Source organism: Tamandua tetradactyla, chromosome 7 (genome assembly GCF_023851605.1).
Source record: "Tamandua tetradactyla isolate mTamTet1 chromosome 7, mTamTet1.pri, whole genome shotgun sequence".
Lineage (NCBI taxonomy): Eukaryota > Metazoa > Chordata > Mammalia > Pilosa > Myrmecophagidae > Tamandua > Tamandua tetradactyla.
In genome coordinates, this window is record NC_135333.1 from 96,042,739 (window position 1) to 96,061,956 (window position 19,218).

Below are 19,218 nucleotides of genomic sequence, written 5' to 3' on the forward strand. Positions count from 1 at the left end.
TGCATCTTCAGTAATCTATCGACCAAAATAAATCTGTGAATAAATATAATTATGCAAAAATTCAGGCAAGGAATGGAAAACTGAATTAGGAACTTTCTGGAAAAGTTAAGTACTGACGTTTGTTCTTTTCTATGCAAAGAAACTCTGTTGCAATTTCTAATGCCAACTGTGGCTTCATCAAACTTTTTTCTTTTTAAGCAAAACTGTACTTCTTCCTAAAGAACAAAAACAGTGGAAATTTACTATTTTCCAATAGTAGATTTCCTGTTTTTAACGTGGACACTAGAGGTGCTACTGGTTTAAGAATGACAAACACATACAGTACTCTGTATCTGATATAAAAATACCCACAATTTTTTATACTACTCCTTTTATTGTTTCTCCTCATCATTTCAATAAGGAAAACAAGAAGGTTAGGTCAGGTAGGATAGACAGCATTTAATTATTTCATGAAGAATAATTTTTATAAAAAGATTAATCCTGAAAATGATGGTTTTCTACTCATGCCTTCATGTTTGTTGATCTGGAAATAAAATATTCTATCATTACATGACCACCTTATTTATTAACCAACCTATATAAATGATAAAAATTACTCAGTGAGGCCTAGAATATACTCCATTCTGTTTTACTGATTTGCTTCATGAAGGTCTAAGTTCTGGAGCCAAGCTTTTATGTCTTGAGAATGAATGATGGACAAAATTTGGTTAAACAACCAGGATTTTTCATCATAGTTGAAGCCATTTTATAATGTAGAAATTCCTTTTCCCTATTTTAAGTAATGAAAGTCCATTCTTGAGAATATGTTGTCCAATAACTAAAACACTCTCGGGATTTGTTACTTGTCTGTGATTTATACTGACTCCGCCTTCTGTTATCATCCGATACCTAAAAATAGAAATATGAGTAACTAGATAAATCCAATCATGGCTTATCTATTCCGAGAAAATACACACCATTATATTACTTATACTTTAGAGGCTCTCCAATTGAAACCATTTAGCACTGATTGTTACCTTCATGTTTAATTCTTCTAGATTCTTTTTTCCCTTTATGGTTTTCTAAAGGAGTAGATATGAAGCATGACATGTAAGGTTTTGTTTTTAGTGGAGAAGAATAACTGGAAAATCTCACAGCTCTGGCTAGAACTATTCATTGGTAGTTGCTTAAAAAGGAATTGAATAGGACAATGGAGGATCACGTAGATTGCTTCCCCCTTAAAAAATTTAAAAAACAAAATCATAGAAACTTTAAAAATGAAAGAGGATTACAATACTTTTATAATCAGTAATCTCGTGAGAGATAAAGACACAATTATAGTGTTAAATACAGTAAACGTTAAAAAACTTGCTTATGAAACTAGTATGTCACTGCAGATTATATCCCAAGCCTATGCAAATAACAAATTTTGTTTGTTGAAATAAAAGCACATTTTTCTTAAAAATGAAGCTGGTCAGTCTGAGAAATGGAAAATCAGTAGCTGCTCTATTAAATTGTAGATTACTAACAAAATAGGTTTTGCTGAATTTATTTACATTATCCAATTTATTCCATACATATTTACAGAGCTTTTACTAGCTCTCATATTTAGTTTTTACATTGCTAAATATAAATAGTATTGGAAACTGTTGGAGATAACCTGACATAAAAATGAACAATTACAACACATTCGAAAGTGAAATGCTATAAAGACAGAGGAAAAGCAGCTGTACAGGCACGGTGGGTGGTGTCAGAAATTTTCCTGAAAGTGACAACTACATTGACAGGGAGAGAGAGTAGCAGTTGCCTTCACAAACAGGACTAGAAAAGAGATAAGACTGACGAAAAGAGAGCTAAAACATGAAAGGCCCTGGAAGTCTTCATGAAAGGCAAATTCTGGGTTTCTCTTACCTGACTATGTTACCAAATGAAATTAAGAAACTACTATTTTACATAATTTAATAAAATGATTCATAAAAAATTTTCTATTTAAGAACAGATTTCCTTCTTTTAGGACTGATTTCTAGGCAGTTTGCTACAGTTTCAGTCACCTTCTACTTTTTGTTTCAATGTGCAAACCAATCCTATTTAGCTTATAACAATTTAAATCTAAAAAAAAGTCAGTATTACTTAGAACACTGGTTCAATTAAATAGGGTGTTATCTTAGCTAGCCATAAAACTTTCAGTATTAGTAAACAAACCACTAGCAAAGTTCAGGAGGAAATGAAAAATATTTCCACCTAGATGAAATTCTTAGAACCAGGGCCGTACTGTAGAGTAAGTGTATGACACCACCCTTAAATTCAGTGCATATTAAATAAACCAGTATATTAGAAAATCAGTAAAGTAGAGAAGGAGGTAATAAGGGATGCCCTATAAATACAAATTAATCTAGGGATCTTTAGGATAATAAACCAAATAATCCAAAGCAATGGAAAGAAAACAGCCACAATAAGGTAATAAATGCCACTCATAATGAAGGCCATGGGCTAATACCTCACTGACTTATGCTTGAACTCCTGTACATGAGATACCTAGGTCTTCTATTTAACCATTACTTTTTCCTTTTATATCACACTGTTCACTTACAAATGGAAAAGCATCAATTATATGGCAAGATATTTTCTGTGGAATACCTTATTCCTTAATAATACATAATTGAGGGATTAAAATATTTTCCCCACTGCCTAAATAAGAAAAACAATTCTCAAGGGAAATAAGATGTAGTTTATAATAGTCTTTTGAAGGTGAAATCATATGATTATTTTACTTCATTTTCAGAAATTCAACTAATATTTTAAATAGTTTGGTTATGAAATAGTTCCTACAGTCTTCTCAAAAATGTGACCACAACTGACTGATCCCAGTATATATACTGACAAATGAAGTCTCTTAAACGCAAGCCTCTTCCAGTGCCAGGGGAAAAATAGACTGGGCTAGACTTAATGAGAGACAGTACAGTAATACTGTATTTTATAGAAAATACATTATTTAAAGTATTTTCAACAGTAACTACTCTTAGTTTTCACATTATTCTGACTAACCTAACTTCTGTAAGGAGAAAGATGTCATTAAAACATCATCGGGTTATATATGTAAAATGGAATGATCGTATGGTAAGAATGTTTGTGTTTGTATGTTTAATAAATAAAATAAATTTAAAAAAATAAAAAATAATTATCAGGAAGATACCCTCTCTGAAAACACATGCTGTAAACTCTAACATTTAATGCTGAATTGTGAATCTAAATGTTAAATAATCTTACCCTCGTGGACCATCTGGAATGGCATTTGCTTTGCGGCATGTATCCAGAATGCTTGTTCCAGGGTCGAGAACTAATTCAGAAAATGAAGCTTCTTTAAACAATTCTTTTAACTCCTGATCAGACATGACTTCCAGTGCATCTATGCTACTATGATAAAGGGCTTGTGTACACCTGAAAACACACATTTTGAGAGTCAAATCATCTGAGTGTTTATTAAAATACATGTTATTATACCAATAATCAATTATGGAGTGCCCGGTATGTTCCAGACTGAAAAGTTTTAAACTGTTACATCTATCTTTTATAATTTATAAACTTACTTCAGGACAATCTTTCCAATAAACAGGAACTATTTTAAGTATTTAAGTAAAACACCAACAATCCTTGTCAGCTAAATGACTTTATCAAGTATTCCTTATTCTAAAAGTTTACCTTTTAGCAGATTCCAGCCCTTCTCGCCCATGAACAAGCTTTGTTACTTCTGAGGCCAGTCGTTTCTGGGGAACCCGCTTTTCTGGCTCTTTGAGATGCAGTTGCATTATGTGGTCAATCTCTGGAAGGGGTAGAAAAGTGAAGAGCTTCAGGTACCTTAAGGACAAAAAATGAAATATATTTATATCATATACTCAATTTTTATCTCCAGCCCCTTTACACTTTAAAGAACATGCTGCTTTCTTTAAAAAATATTATTCTTAAGTATACAACACATAGAAATGTACAGAAAATAATAACAGACACCCATGCATGCCCAACCAGATCTTTCCTTTTTTTAAATTTTTAAAGAAATAAACAGTATAGGTACATGTACATGGAGGCTGTAGTTCTATGACATTCCCCTTTTTGCCCTCTGAGATAACCACTACTATAAATTTGTGTGCATCTTTGCCAAGCATGTTTTCATACTGCTATGTGTATGTTGTATCCACAGACAAGAAGAACAGTGTGATTTGCAAATTTACATAAATAATATTCCCTATGTATCCTCTTTTAAATCTGTTCTTTGGTGAAATAACACATAGAAAAGTGTGTAAATCATAAATTTGTAGCTAAATAAATTATATAGTAAACACTTACATAACTGTCACCTCAACAAAAAATACAACCTTGCCACCCAAGGAAGCCCAAAGTTTCACAAACCCACATCCCCCCTCCAAATTAACCTCTAGTTTCCCTTTTATGGTTATCACTTCTTTGTTTTTCTTTATACTTTTATCATCTCATTTTGCCTCCCTAAACAATATCACTTAATTTTGCCTGTTTTTAGACTTTCTATAAATAGAATCATAAATATATTTTTGCATCTGGTTTGTCACATAATTTATGTTTAAGAAGTTCATCCATGCAGCTGAATGTGTACTGCATTCCATGATATGAATATTTCATAATGTATTTATTTTACTGTGGAAATGAAGTTATTTCTGCTTCTGGACAATTACTAATAATGCTGCTCTGAATATTCCTGCATATAATGCTCTTGTACTAATTTTTGTTGGGCATGTACCCAGAAGAGGAACTGGTGGGTCATGTATGTATTCAGCTTCAATATGTACTGCTAACCATTTTTCCAAAAGTGGTCTATCAGTTAACTCTCTCTTTACCTTGGAACATTCTCACCACAGCTTTTGTTTCTTTCTTATTGATTTACAGAAATTCTTAATATTAATTTGAACATAAGCTCTGTCTCTGACATGTTTGAAAATATCTTCTACTTTCAATGGTAACTTTTTTTATGGCAATTCTTTGGGCAAGTTTACAGAATATAACAATCATTCAATTCAGAAAAACAAAAGGTTGCAGGCAAGAAAAATCCTTACAGCCTTACTGCTTGCTATTCAGAATGAATAACTCACTCATTGTATCCCTGTGTTGGCCATTAATTTTTTAAAAACCTCACCCTGACTATAACATTTCCTTCCTTATCCATCATTTCCTTAACAGAAAACGTTATAAAATTGGGAGATATATTATCTTTGCAGACTAACTCACTTGCAGAGGAGCCGTCAATGGCGATCCAAAAACTCCTAGTTTTACTCCTGAATCAGGCAAAGAGTGAATGACATAAAAACAAATTTCGTTTACAGCAATATCATAGTACAACACTGAATTATTACAGTGCAGGGGTTGTAATTCACTATAGAATATTCTTAGCCCAAATACCAGACAAACTAAAATCACCCAACTGCTCACAGACCTGAAGAATTAGTGCAAGCTGTTGCCATCTTCACAAAACCCAAAATCAATAAGGCTCCTCTGGCAGTAAGTCCTTGAACTAACAGCCTCCTATTCTGAAAATGGAAGGTTCTGCTCAGGGAGGATCCATGCTACCCTAACTTTGAATCTTGGTCTTTCTTTTTATCTAAAAGGACGGAGCGGATCCCCAGCTTTTTCCGTTCTTCCACCAGGTCCCCATTCTAACGCATCTGCAGAAGAATGTCAGGAGCCACCCACAAACTCGCCATTGAGGTACACTTGCAGGATGGTGGGTCAGATGGAATACTCTTTAATGCCTTGCCGGAGCTCGGGGTCATTCAGCACGTTGTAGGCTGCGAAGTCTCAGACACCAGATCTGTACCACAGCATTGCTGAAGCCACACTGGATTTGCTCCAGCACCCCCCTGAGGAAAACCACTACCATGTCCTTCACCAGTGCATCCAGTTGCTCCACCAAATCACTACAGCTGCCTGTGTCCAAGTCCAGGCCCTGCAGACTGCCGCTGCCTGTGCTGGGCTCTCAGCAGAACATCGTTCCAGGGAACCACAAATACCTGCTCACCTGCGAGGCCCAGCCCCCAGTGGTGACTTTTGATGAACAGTAAATCTTAATTTTAATTTAGTCTAATTTATTTTTTCCTTTTGTGTACTGTTTAACAAGCTTTCCCTGTTTCAAAGTCATGAAGATATTTTCCTATATTAACTTCTGAAAACTTTGTTGTTTTGTCTTTCACATTTAGAACTGCAGTCAACCTGGAACTGATTTTTGGGTACAGTGTGAGGTACGGGTTAAGTCTTTTTTTTTCCACATGGATATCCAAATATCCAAGCAATATTTATTGAAAAGACTGTTTTACTTCACTGATCTACAGTGCCACCTTTGTCAGAGATCAAGTGACCATATGTATAAGAGATCACGGACTCTCTGATCTGTACCACTGGTCTCTTTAGCTTTATACTTTGCCTTGCACTTAAAAAAAAAAACTTCTAAATTACTGTAGTTTTTATTTATTTATTTATTATTTTATTTTATTTTTTTGCATGGGCAGGCACCAGGAATCAAACCCGGGTCTCTGGCATGGCAGGAGAGAACTGTGCCTGCTGAGTCACTGTGGTCTGCCCATTACTGTGGTTTTTAATAAAACATCTTCTACTCTGTTCTTCAAGAATGTCTTAGCCAATCTTAGCCCTTTTAAATGTAAATTTTAGAATGAGCTTGTCAAGTTACACACACCCACAAAAAAATACCTGTTTAGATATGGTTGGGATCGCACTGAAAATGTGGGTCAATTAAGTAGGACTGGTATATTTCTATACCACGGATATGGTAAAACTTTCCATTTTATGTAGGTCTTTTATTTTCAGGAAGGTCTCAAACATTAAAAAAAATTTTTTTACAGTTATTCCTGAAGATTTTTAAAGATACAGTAGTATCAAAAATGATACTTCTTTGAAAACTTCTCACTTTCTCTTTGTTGCCGATAAACCTTTTTCAAAAGGAACTTTAAAAAACATAAAAGGGATTTTATGTCCCATTACCAAAACAGGAATTCTGAGGCACAGAGAAAACAAGCATTGTCAAATTTAAGATAAAAGCAAAAAAATCAGGAGGTTATATGAGTGATAAAGCCCTAAATGCTGGGTAGACACAATGTGGACACAAAATTGGTTCTAAGTTTCTGGCAAACAAAGTGGTTTTCTGCTTTTTGTAATTTCTTATCTGTTCTTTAGAATGCAGTGTTTTGTGATGTTTTATGGTAAATGCCTTAATTAGTCTCTAAGTAAAGAAAAAGAAACTATTAAGATACTGTGACAGGGTGGGCCACGGTGGCTCAGCAGGCACAGTTCTTGCCTGCCATGCCAGAGACTTGGGTTCAATTCCCGGTACCTGCCCCACAAAAATAAATAAATAAAATAAAATAAAAAAATACTGTGATGATTAAGATCATGTGTCAACTTGGCTAGGTTATGGTGTCCTGTTGTTTGGTCAAGGAAGCAAGGGCCTGATTATTATTGTAAGGGTATTTCATGGATATATATCATCAGTAAGTTGATTTTATCTATGGCTGATTACATCTACAATCAACTGAGATTCCCTTCAACAATGAGAGAAGACTCATCCAATCAGTTGAAGGCCTTTAAAGGAGAACTGATGATTTCAGTGTAAGAAGGAAGAATTTCTATCTCTACTTCAATCAATGTGCTTCTCCTGGGGGATTTCAGTGAAAACCTTTGGAGTGCCCAGCTTGCAGCCTGCCCTATGGAACTTGGACTTGCCAATCCCCAAAGTTCTGTGAGCCAATTCCCATAATAAATATCCTAAAATGTACACACATATACATACATACATACATACATGTATCCTATTGGTTTATCTGGAGAACCCTAATACAGGTACATAGAGAATCAAAAGTTGAAATTATAAGCTTACAAAGCTCATTTTACTCAATATATTATTAAGAACTTACCTTTCTACAGAATCATCTTGTTGCCTGATAAAGAATTGATACAATTCAAATGGAGATGTCTTATCTCTGTTTAGCCAAACAGCATTGCCAGCAGACTTTCCCAGCTTTGCTCCGGTTGTACTTGTAACTAGAGGGACAGTGATTCCAAATACATCTTCCCCAGTCATCCTATGCATAAAGAAGAACTTTTCATTACGTGTTTCTCACAACTAGTGGTAGATTCCACTATTCACCTTTAATATTTGTCTGGCATCTTATTGAAAAATTCACTTTATCTTTGTTGCAGGTATACTTGCTTTCTAATTAATTTATATTCTCCCAAGAGGTTAATATGAATTAACGAGAAAATAAGCTTCTTAGAAAAGAAACTTTGAAAGGTGTTTTATGCTCCATTAAAGAAACTAGACTCATGGAGGATGCAGAGCTAAAGCAAAGGCCTCTTGAGGCATTTACCTTGAGGTATACACAAAAGCAGTTCCCCAAATCAGAAAACATACCTGACCTCCTAAATCTGGATTATTTGCCCTACATATGTGCTGTCACCACTCCCTACTCAGCTCTATTTTAGCATTTGTCATCTTCCCTGCAACTGCAGTGGCTATAGGCAAGCCAAAGGGAAGTGCTGCTTAACTAGGGACTAGAGACTTACATAGGTTGGGTGGGAAGGAAGAGAAAAATGGCAATAGAGGAGCCAAAAAGAGACAATAAAAGAGATGTTCTTAAAAAAAAGAGATTTTCTTAAGGGATTTAACCATTAAAAAAACATTTTACATTGTGGCACATGGCCTAGCCCTGTGTGCCATCTCTTTCAAGAAAATTAAAATCTACATTACTGCAAGGGTGGTTCAACATAAAAAAATTAATCAATGTAATATACTACATCATTAACAGAATGATGGAGAAAAAAACCCCAAACACATGAACATCCCAAGTGATGCAGAAAAGGCATGTGACAAAATCCAATATCTTTTCATGATAGATACACTCAGAAAACTAGGCATAGAAGACTTCCTCAACATCATAATGGACATAACTGAAAAACTCATCTAACATACTCAATGGCGAAAGACTGAACACTTTCTCCTTAAGGTGAGGTACAAGACAAGGAAGCCCCCATTCACCACTGCTAATTCAATATCGTACTATAAGTTCTTGCCAGAGCAATTAAGCAAGAAAAACAAATAAGAGGCATCCAACTGGAAAGGGAAAAGTAAAATTATCTAAATTTGCAGGTGACGTGATCCTTTAAGGTAGAAACCCAAAAAAAATCAACAAGAAAATTAATGAGCTAATAAATTTAGGAAGTTGCAGGCTACAAGATTAGCACACAAAAAAAGTCAGCTGTATTTCTATAACCCAACAATGAACAATTTGAAATGGAAATTAAAAATAAAAACTATTCCACCTACCATAGCCTCTAAAAGAATAAAATATCTAGGAGTAAATTTAACCAAGGAGGTGAAGGACTTGCACACTGAAAACAACAAACCAACACTGAAAGAAATTAAAGAAGACCTAAATGAAAAACACCTGTGTTCATGCATAAGAAGATTTGAGATTGTTAAGTAAATAGTCTAAGGTAAATCAGAATACAGGGTAAAGGATGACACTGTCTATATTTCAAAGCTTCAAGTTCTGCAAGATGAAAGGAAAAGATTATTCTGTCTAAAATTTTAATTTTCGGTAGCACGCTGTCTAATAACCTAACCAGTCTGACCTGTTTATTTCGACAAACTAAATACGTGGGGCCTAGAACACATGGAGCCTAGAACAGAGTGAGATCAGAGGTTCTTTCTGTATGGCTTAAAGTAACACTATGATTCAGTCCAGAGTATTTTGGGCAGACAATAAGAATATATTTGCACTGATCAATGGAATAGAATAGAGTGTTCAGATATAGACCCTCTCATCTATGGACAACTGATCTTTGATAAGTCATGTGGTACATACATACAATGGAATATTATGCAGCTGTAAGACAATAAAGTTATGAAGTATGTGTTCTAGATTTCTAGCTGCCAGAGTGCAATATACCAGAAATGGAACGGCTTTTAAAAAGGGGAATTTAATAAATTGCTAGTTCACAGTTCTAAGGCGGAGAAAATGTCGCAATTAAAACAAGTCTATAGAAGTCCAATCTAAGGCATCCAGGGAAAGATACCTTGGTTCAAGGCCAATGAAGTTCAGGGTTTCTCTCTCAAGTGGAAGGCACATGGCAAACGCAGTCACAAGTTACTCTCGGCTGGAAGGGCATAGAGCCAGCAAGGCATAATCTGCTATCTTTCTCTCCTGGCTTCCTGTTTCATGAAGCTCCCCGGGAGGCATTTTCCTTCTTCATCTCCAAAGGTCGCTGGCTTGTGGGCTCTCTGCTTCCTGTGGCTATGTCGTTCTGCTCCGCTGTCTCTGAATCTCCAGTCCCCAAGATCTTTCTTCTTTTATAGGACTTCAGAAACTAATCAAGACCCACCCAAATGGGTGGAGACATGTTGTCACCTAAACCACTCTGGATTACATCACATCTCCAGGGAGATGATCTAATTACAGTTTCAAACATACAATGTTGAATAGGGATTAGAAGAAATGGCTGCCTTTACAAAATGGGATTAGGATTAAAACATGGCTTTTCTAGGGGACATACATCCTTTCAAACCAGCACAGTATGCAACAACATGGATGGACCTTAAGGACATTATGTTGAGTGAGATTAGCCAAAAACAAAAGGACAAATACCGTATGGTCTCACTGATATGAACTGACATTAGTGAATAAACTTGGAGAATTTCATTGGTAACAGAAACCATTAGGAGATAGAAATAGGGTAAGATATTGGATAATTGGAGCTGAAGGGATACAGATTATGCAACAGGACAGATTGTAAAAACTCAGAAATGGATAGCACAATACTACCTGTTAAACAATTATGTTAAAACACTGAATGAAGCTGAATGGGAAAATGATAAGAGGGAGGAGGGCTGGGGGCACAAATGAAATCAGAAAGAAAGATAGATGATAAAGACTGAGATGGTATAATCTAGGAATGCCTAGAGTGTATAATGATAGTGACTAAATGTACAAATTTTTTAAAAATTTTTTATTAATTAAAAAAAAATTACAAGAAACAAACATTCCCAACACATACACTCAGCAATTCACAATATCATCACATAGTTGCATATTCATCATCATGATCATTTCCCAGAACATTAGCATCAATTCAGAAAAGGAAATAAAAAGACAACAGAAAAATATAACAAAGAAAAAAAATTTTACATGCCATACCCCTTACTGATCCCTTTCATTGATCACTAGCATTTCAAACTAAATGTATTTTAACATTTGTTCCCCCTATCATTTATTTTTATTCCATATGTTCCTCTCATCTGTTGACAAGGTTAAATGTACAAATTTTAAAAATGTTTTTGTATGAAGAAGAACAAAGGAATGTCATTACTGCATGATGTTGAAAATAGATGGTAATTAATATTTTAAAATTTTAACCTATGTGTGAGATTAAAGCAAAAAATGTTTATTTGGTACAAAATTCATATTTTGACTAGTGCATTTCTTAATATAATTTATGTAGACAAATTGAACACCATAAGTACATGGAAGCTTGAGTAGGGCATGAGATTTCTGATGCCCCAATAAATCCCAGAGTGATTTGAACAGTGAATAAAAAAGTATTTGCAAAGTCCCCTTTGGGGAATGGTGAGAAAGAGGGAAAATTCAACTTCACTAGTTGAATTCTTGATATTCTCACAAGCAATGTGGACAACCAAAGCAACAGGCTGAGCCCCCAATCTTGGGGTTTGTTCATATGAAATTTAACCCCACAAAGGATAGGTCAAGCCTACTTAAAATTAGGCCTAAGTCACCCCCAAGAGAACCTCTTTTGTTGCTCAGATGTGGCCTCTCTCTCCAGCCAACACAACTAACAAACTCACTGCCCTCCCCCTGTCTACGTGGGATATGACTCCCAGGGGTGTGGACCTTCCTGGTAACATGGGAGAGAAATACTAGAATGAGTTGATACTCACAGCATCAAGGGATTGAGAAAATCTTCTCGACCAAAAGGGGGAAGAGCAAAATGAAACAAAATAAAGTATTGATGGCTGAGAGATTCCAAACAGAGTCCAGAGGTTATCCTGGAGGTTATTCTTACGCATTATAGATATGTTGTTAGTCAAGAGGTAATGGAGAGGCTGGAGGGAACTGCCTGAAAATTTAGAGCTGTGTTCCAGTAGCCCATGTTTCTTGAAGATGATTGTATAATGATATGGCTTTCACAATGTGACTGTGTGATTGTGAATACCTTGTGTCTGATGCTCCTTTTATCTACCTTATAAACAGACAAGTAAAACATATGGAATACAAATAAATAATAGGGGGAACAAATGTTAAAATAAATTTAGATTGAAATGCTAGTGATCAATGAAAGGGAAGGGTAAGGGGTATGATATGTATGAATTTTTTTTCTGTTTTCTTTTTATTTCTTTTTTTGAATTGATGCAAATGTTCTAAGAAAAGATCATGATGATGAATATACAATTATGTGATGGAAAAAAGAATGTTCATATTGTACGTTGATTGGTTTTATTAATAAAAAATTTTAAATATATATATTTGCAAAGTCCATGAGACTGGAGGAAAAATAAGGAACTATTAAATTTCCCCACCTGGGAAATTCCTAATATTCTCTCCAAGCACTGAGGACTCCCAATTTAAGAAACCAAGCCCTTGATATTGAGGCTGGCTTTATAAAATTTATTTCTATAATGGTAACCTAAGCATACTTATAGAAACACCTAAAACACTTATAGAAACTCCCAAAGAACCTCTTTTGTTGCTCAGATGTAGCCTTACTAAGCCAAACTCTGCAAATAAACTCATTACCCTCCCCCCTTATTGGGGGCATGATTTCCAGGGGTGAAAGTCTCCCTGGCAATGTGGGACATAATTCCCAGGGATGAGCCTAGCCATGCTATCATGGGAGCAAGAATGCCTGCTAGCAATTCTACAATACGTTTCAAGATAGGCATGCACTTTGGTGGAAAGGGAGAAAGGTTCTTTTTTTCATGTACTATATTGGGATGCTGGTAACTATTAACCCAGTGTTCAGTTTAGAGTGAGGGGTGTGTGTGTGTGTGTATTTAGTGTATTTATTTTTTTACGTATAATTTTCCAGTCAAATCAGAATTGAACTGTCAATGTGAAGTAAAGAGCTTTGCTTGTACTTAAATAATAACTCTCAGAACTCCTTCAGGGGTTCAAGAATGAGAAGTCATGTTGTTTTGATTGTTTAAGGTATGTGTATCAGGTCCAAAGCAGAGATATACTGTGATACTCGGAGGTGGCATAGCCATTCATGTATAATTTCCAGATTCTAGCTGCTGAAAAGTGAATCCCTATCAGATCTTTATAATATTATATACAAAGATGTCACTCATCTAAGTTTGGATGTGCTTTTACCCAACCAAAAGTCTTCATTCTTCCGAGGTCAGTCATGCCCCAATGAAAGCTGCCAGTCTTTGACTGTCCTTGTGCTTTTGTGCCCATCAGTGCCCAGATCATACTGGAAAACTGCCAACTAAGTTGTATTTTAATTTAGATTCCATGGGTTGAGCAGAAAAGAGATGTCCCATCCTGGATTCTTACAGAATAAACCCCTAAACGTGAGATATTGGTGGTTCAGAGGAAGTTCTTCATCATACAACACTTGTCTCCTCCTCCAAGGAGGGTTGTTCAAACTAATAATCTTGACTCTGCTCATTAAAATCCACTGCTTATCATCCTCCTGCTAATTTATGAAGATAGCTTTTTAAAGTCTGTGCTTTGGCTTTCATCCTATAAATAATGCTTAATGTAAACTTTACACCAAGAGCAGAATATCATGATTCTGCAATACTGAAGAGCCAATTTAAACCTGTGCTTTTATATTTTAGAAATCAGGAATTGTGCCAAGACATCAGAAAAGTAAATAAATGCTCAGTCTTAACCACTTACACCTTCAATCTACAGAGAATGATGCTGAATTGGAATGTAAACATCCTAAATATTGACCGTGATTCCATGTGAATTTTAAAGTGCAAATAATGGTGTTGTTTACAGGAAATAAATCTAAATATAAACAGAGAATGCCTGCTAGGCCAAAGGGGGAAAATAAATGTAACAAAATAAAGTTTTACTGGCTAAGAGATTTCAAATAGAGTCAAGAAGTCATTCTGGAGATTACTCTTATAAAAGCTTCAGCCAGATATTACAAATTGCCAAGACCTAACCAATAGTATTCCTGAAAACCTTAAAGAAAACCAAGGACTCTATCTGAGACTCTATAAAAGTTTTATTATTGTTTATTTTTCAGAAACTTAAAGCCTCTAGATTCTTCTAATGCCAGATAAGCCTTGAAACTCAGAGGGACCCCTTCCAGAACATCAACCAGTTGTATTCCCCCTACCTCATAATGTCAACATCCCTTGTCAACATCCCTTTTCAACATGAAGAAGTTAGAATGGTCACTGCCTAAATATCCCTGAAGATTGTGAGAATGATCAAATGAGAGAGAGGAGCTGTAACAGAGAAATTAGGATTTAACAAATGATTATGATTACTGAATCATTATATAGGTATTTTTTAGTTTCTAGTGTATTAGAACAGCCAGAAGGAAATACGTGAAATTGTGGAATTGTAATCCATACTATACTTTGCTCTATAACTACTTGTTAAACTGTACTTTGAAATGTATTAGTTTTCTATATAAATATTATATTTCACAAAAAAATGCTAAAAAAAAGAGATAGTTTTGTTAGTCTACTCCTTTCCGCTCATGGATGCTGCTGAGGAAGTTTCATTAAAGTCTTTCCTCCCACTGCTGTCATGTCCAAATCATAGTCTCCTAAAGAGCCTGAATAAGCTGTGGAAGCTCTTCATTGAAGGGTTAAGATTTGAAACAATTGATGAGAGTCTGAAAAGCCATTCTGAGCAATGGGGAACACTCACTATGTGGTAACGAGAGATCCAAACACCAAACGCTTCAGAGGCTTTGAGTTTGTCACCTATGCCAGTGTGGAGGAGTTAGATGTAGCCATGAATGCAAGACCACATAAAGTGGATGGAAGAGTTGTGGAACCAAAGAGGGCTGTCTCAAGAGAAGACTCTCAAAGACCAGGGGCCCACTTAACTGTGAAAAAGATCTTTGTTGGTGGTGTTAAAGAAGATACTGAAAAGCATCACCAAAGAGATTATTTTAAGCAGTATGGGAAAAATGAAGTGATTGAAATCATGACTGACTGAGGCAGTGGCAAGAAGAGAGCTTTGTATCTGTAACTTTGATGACTATGACTTGGTGGATAAGACTGTCATTCAGAAATACCATACTGTGAATGGCCACAACTGTGAAGTAAGGAAAGCCCTGTCTAAGCAAGAGATGGCTAGTGCTTCATCCAGCCAAAGAAGTCGAGGTGGTTCTTGAAATTCTGATAGTGGTTGTGGAGGTGGTTTTGGTGGGAATGACAACTTTGGTGGTGGAGGAAACTTAGCAGGTTGTGGTGCCTTTAGTGGCAGCCAAGGTGGTGGTGGATGGGGTGGCAGCAGGGATGGCTGTAATGGATCTGGTAATGATGGAAGTAATTTTGGAGGTGGCGGAAGCTACACTGATTTGGGCAATAACAACAATCAATCTTCAAATTTGGATGGATGGAGAGAGGAAACTTTGGAGGCAGAAGTTCTAGCCCTTATGGTGATGGAGGCCAGTACTTTGTCAAACCACGAAACCAAGGTGGTTATGGTGGTTCCAGCAGCAGCAGCAGCTACAGCAGTGGCAGAAGGTTTTAATTATTTCCAGGAAACAAAGTTTAACAGGAGAGGAAAGCCACAGAAGTGACAGAGAAGCTACAGGTTACAACAGAGTTGTGAACTCGGTCAAGCACAGTGGTGGCAGGGCTTAACTGCTATAAAAAAGATGTTTTAGACAATACTCAGGTGTATGGGCAGAAAAACATGAGGATTGTATTTGTGACTAATTGTATAAGAGGCTATTTTAGTTCCTATCTGTGGTAAGTGTAAAGCAGTCCAACAAAGGGTTTTAATGCGGATTATTTTTTGCACCCATGTAGTTGATTGCTAAATGTAATAGTCTGATCATGATGCTGAGTAAATGTGTCTTTTTAAAAATGTGCTGTGTAAAGTTAATCTACTCAGAAGCCATCCTGATAAACTGCCCCAACAGTGTGATGTTAGATTTCCTTCAGGGTGATGCCAGGTTCCATTCAAAATTCATTTATGATCTTAGAAGACTGCTTGTGGGCAAAGAAGCCTTTTTGTCTTCAGAAACCTTGGCATAGTTCATCTGAAAGCTACGGGGTTGTTACCTGGAGTTCATCACTAAAAAGGGTCACCCAATCAAACTTACAGAATTTCCTTTGGTTATAAAAATGATATGGCACATCCTATGCAATATATCTAAATTGAATAATGGAACCAGATTAAAATTATAGACGGGAAATGAGCTTTTATGTCATCCATTATCATGTGTAATCACTAAACAATTTGATATCATCTTGAAAAAAATGTTAAAAGAGAAGTCAGTAGTACCTAAAGTGATCTATAGATTCAAAACAATTGTTATCAAAATTCCAGCAGCCTTTTTTTGCAGAAATATAAAAGCCAATCCTCAAATTCATTTGACAAGGGGTCCCCAAATAGTCAAATCAATGTTAAAAAATAACAGTTGGAAGTCTCACGCTGAATATATCTGAATACCTGAATGTTACCAAATACATCTTTTTAGAAGTAGATTATGAAACAAAAAACTGCATTCCTTGCCAAATACTTGGAGGGGGAGAGAAAAAAATTTTTTGCGATGCTAACCAAGGACTTAACACTAGATTTACGGAAGGGATAGAGCCAAATCAAAGGCTATGCAAGCTATGCAAGTAAGCTCAGTCAAGTTCAAGTATAAACAAGCAAAAGCAGTTCCTCCAAATCGGAAACACATGGAGAACTACTTAGGAGAAGCAGAACATATAATAAAATCCACAACTCTCTTAACATCTGAATCTTGACTGGTGGTCTGTTTCCTAAACAGCTTTAGAATACGTCCCTAATTTTTTTTTCATGGGCAGGCACGGGGAATCAAACCCGGTCTCCGACATGGCAGGCGAGAACTCTGCCACTCAACCACCGTGGCCCGCCACGTTCCTGAATCTTAATACCATTAATTCAGCCCTTAGCTCTCACTAGCCAGTGATATTAAAGCCATTACCAACACTGGATATAAACCAAAGAAGAGGCGCCGGACATCATTCTACTGCCTTAATATTATATCACAGGCTATTCGTGAGTAAATTATCTTATCTCAGGATTTCTTCAAGGTTTAAAAGACTCTTACTTGTGGATGAACTCATATCCAGACATGATGTTGCCCAGCTGATCAGATCCTCCCAGCTGTACCCGGCATCCATAACGCTGGAAAAGGTAGTAGAAGTCATAGGCTTGGAGCACCTGGTATAAGAACTCTGCCAAGCTCATGCCCTCAGGGCTCTTGAGCCGGGTCTGCACACTCAGCCGGCTCAGCAGCGTGCCCATGCGGAAGTGGCCGCCCAATGTTGCCAAGAAGTCCACCAGAGGCTGTCTCTGGTACCAAGCCGAGTTGTCTAGCACCGAAAAGCTGCCCCAGGTTCTCCCATCAGCGAACAGCTGCTGGTGATTAGCTGCCAGGTTCTCGAGGGTTACGCGCAAGGCGCACGCGTTGAGTCGCACGCGCTCCGCGTCCAGCGCCTCGCGCTCCTTGGTGCGGCCGCTCGGGTCTCCCAGACGGGCTGTGGCGCCTCCAACCAGCGCGATCACGTTGTGGCCAGCTCGCTGGAAATGAAACAGACCCAGCAGCGCCAGAAGATGCCCCACATGAAGCGAGTCGGCTGTGGGATCGAAGCCACAGTAGATGGTCTGGGGAGAGTCACCTACCCTGCCACGGTCGAAGAGCTCTGGGAGCTCTATGTTCGTACCTGTTTCTGGGAAGAACTCCTTGAACAGGCCCCGTTTTTTCTGCGCTGCCAACAGTCCCTGAGTGCCCGAGTGAGCTTTGCGCATCAGCCCCAAGGACACGACTGATGACCAACCAGCGGTACCGAGCCACTGGCCCCGGGAAAGACGTTGCAGTGTGGGCGCCGCCATCTTGGTGGCGGCACGAAAGGAACACTGGGATCTTAGAGGCTCGGCCCCACCCCTCAGTCCCCGCCTCCTCGGATTGCTGCGGGTCTGCCTGCGCAGACCCGTGAGGTGGTTACTTAGCGATTCTTAAATTCTTTGAAATCTTGGATCCATGCAAAGACCACTTGTAGGGGGTTAGAAATTGTTTTAACTACTTCGAGAGATACACGAAGTGAGCATTGAAAAGTAAACAGTTTCGTAGTACGGTTCCCCGAGTGGATGGGCGCATCTCAGTCTCCAGTATCCGTAAGCTACTCCAGGATGTGGTAGTTTGTTCAAACGATAACGACAGAAAATTCAATACATATATTAAATGCATAAAGCCCTATGATTTTTTTTTAATTACAGGCAACTAGTTTGGGGCAGTTTCAGCATGAGAGGATTCAAATTAGCAAATATTTATTGAGCTTTTACTCTAGAATTCTTAAAAGCCTTGCTGGGCCCACATTTGCAGTCTGAGAATGGGACTTAGTTTGGTGTAATTTAGCTAAATCATAAAAGTGGATTTAGGCGTGCACACTAACAAAAGTACAAATATACTGTTAACTTAGAGCAACGTGAGCTCTTTGAGTAGTAACTCCTGTCCTACCCTGTTTTGCATAACCTGGTAAATAACTTCGGTAATAGAGAGCAGCACTGTCCAATAAAAATATTCTAGTACCTCATTAAAAAAAAAGGTAAGAAAAAGGTAAGATTAATTTAATAATAATTGTATTTAACCTAATGTAGGATATTATCATTTCAACATGTAATTAATATTAATGAATATTTTACATTCTTTTCATACTGAGTCTTTGAAATCCAGTGTGTATTTCACACTTACAGCACTTCTTAATTCGGACTAGCCACAAAATATCTACATGTGACTACCATATTGGATAGGGCAGGTCCAGAACTTTAAAATCTTCCTACCAAATTACTTTTCCTGTAGTGTCTAATTTTTCTCATCAAAGAAAGCTGAAGGAAGTTAGATGGTTGAATAGGCACATTATTTTATAACTGAAATTGGTTCATGGATTCATTCACTGTTCCCTCGTTCTTTCACAGCTCCACTCTTTTGAAGATTCTGGCCTCTGTGCTTGGAAAG

General features: G+C 37.1%; 1 protein-coding gene and 1 pseudogene across 1 annotated transcript; one reads left to right on the forward strand and one right to left on the reverse strand.

The window, feature by feature from the left end:
- Positions 1 to 328: 328 nt before the first annotated feature.
- Positions 329 to 18,119, reverse strand: YARS2 (tyrosyl-tRNA synthetase 2). The gene is made up of 5 exons (XM_077170494.1): positions 17,311 to 18,119; positions 7,926 to 8,093; positions 3,679 to 3,834; positions 3,247 to 3,417; positions 329 to 888 (listed from the first exon to the last, which is right to left on the reverse strand). Exons 1-5 carry the CDS (start codon positions 18,093 to 18,095, stop codon positions 729 to 731), a joined length of 1,440 nt encoding a protein of 479 aa, XP_077026609.1. The 5' UTR covers positions 18,096 to 18,119; the 3' UTR covers positions 329 to 728.
- LOC143691668 (heterogeneous nuclear ribonucleoprotein A1-like) lies at positions 14,698 to 15,897 on the forward strand (annotated as a pseudogene).
- Positions 18,120 to 19,218: the final 1,099 nt, after the last annotated feature.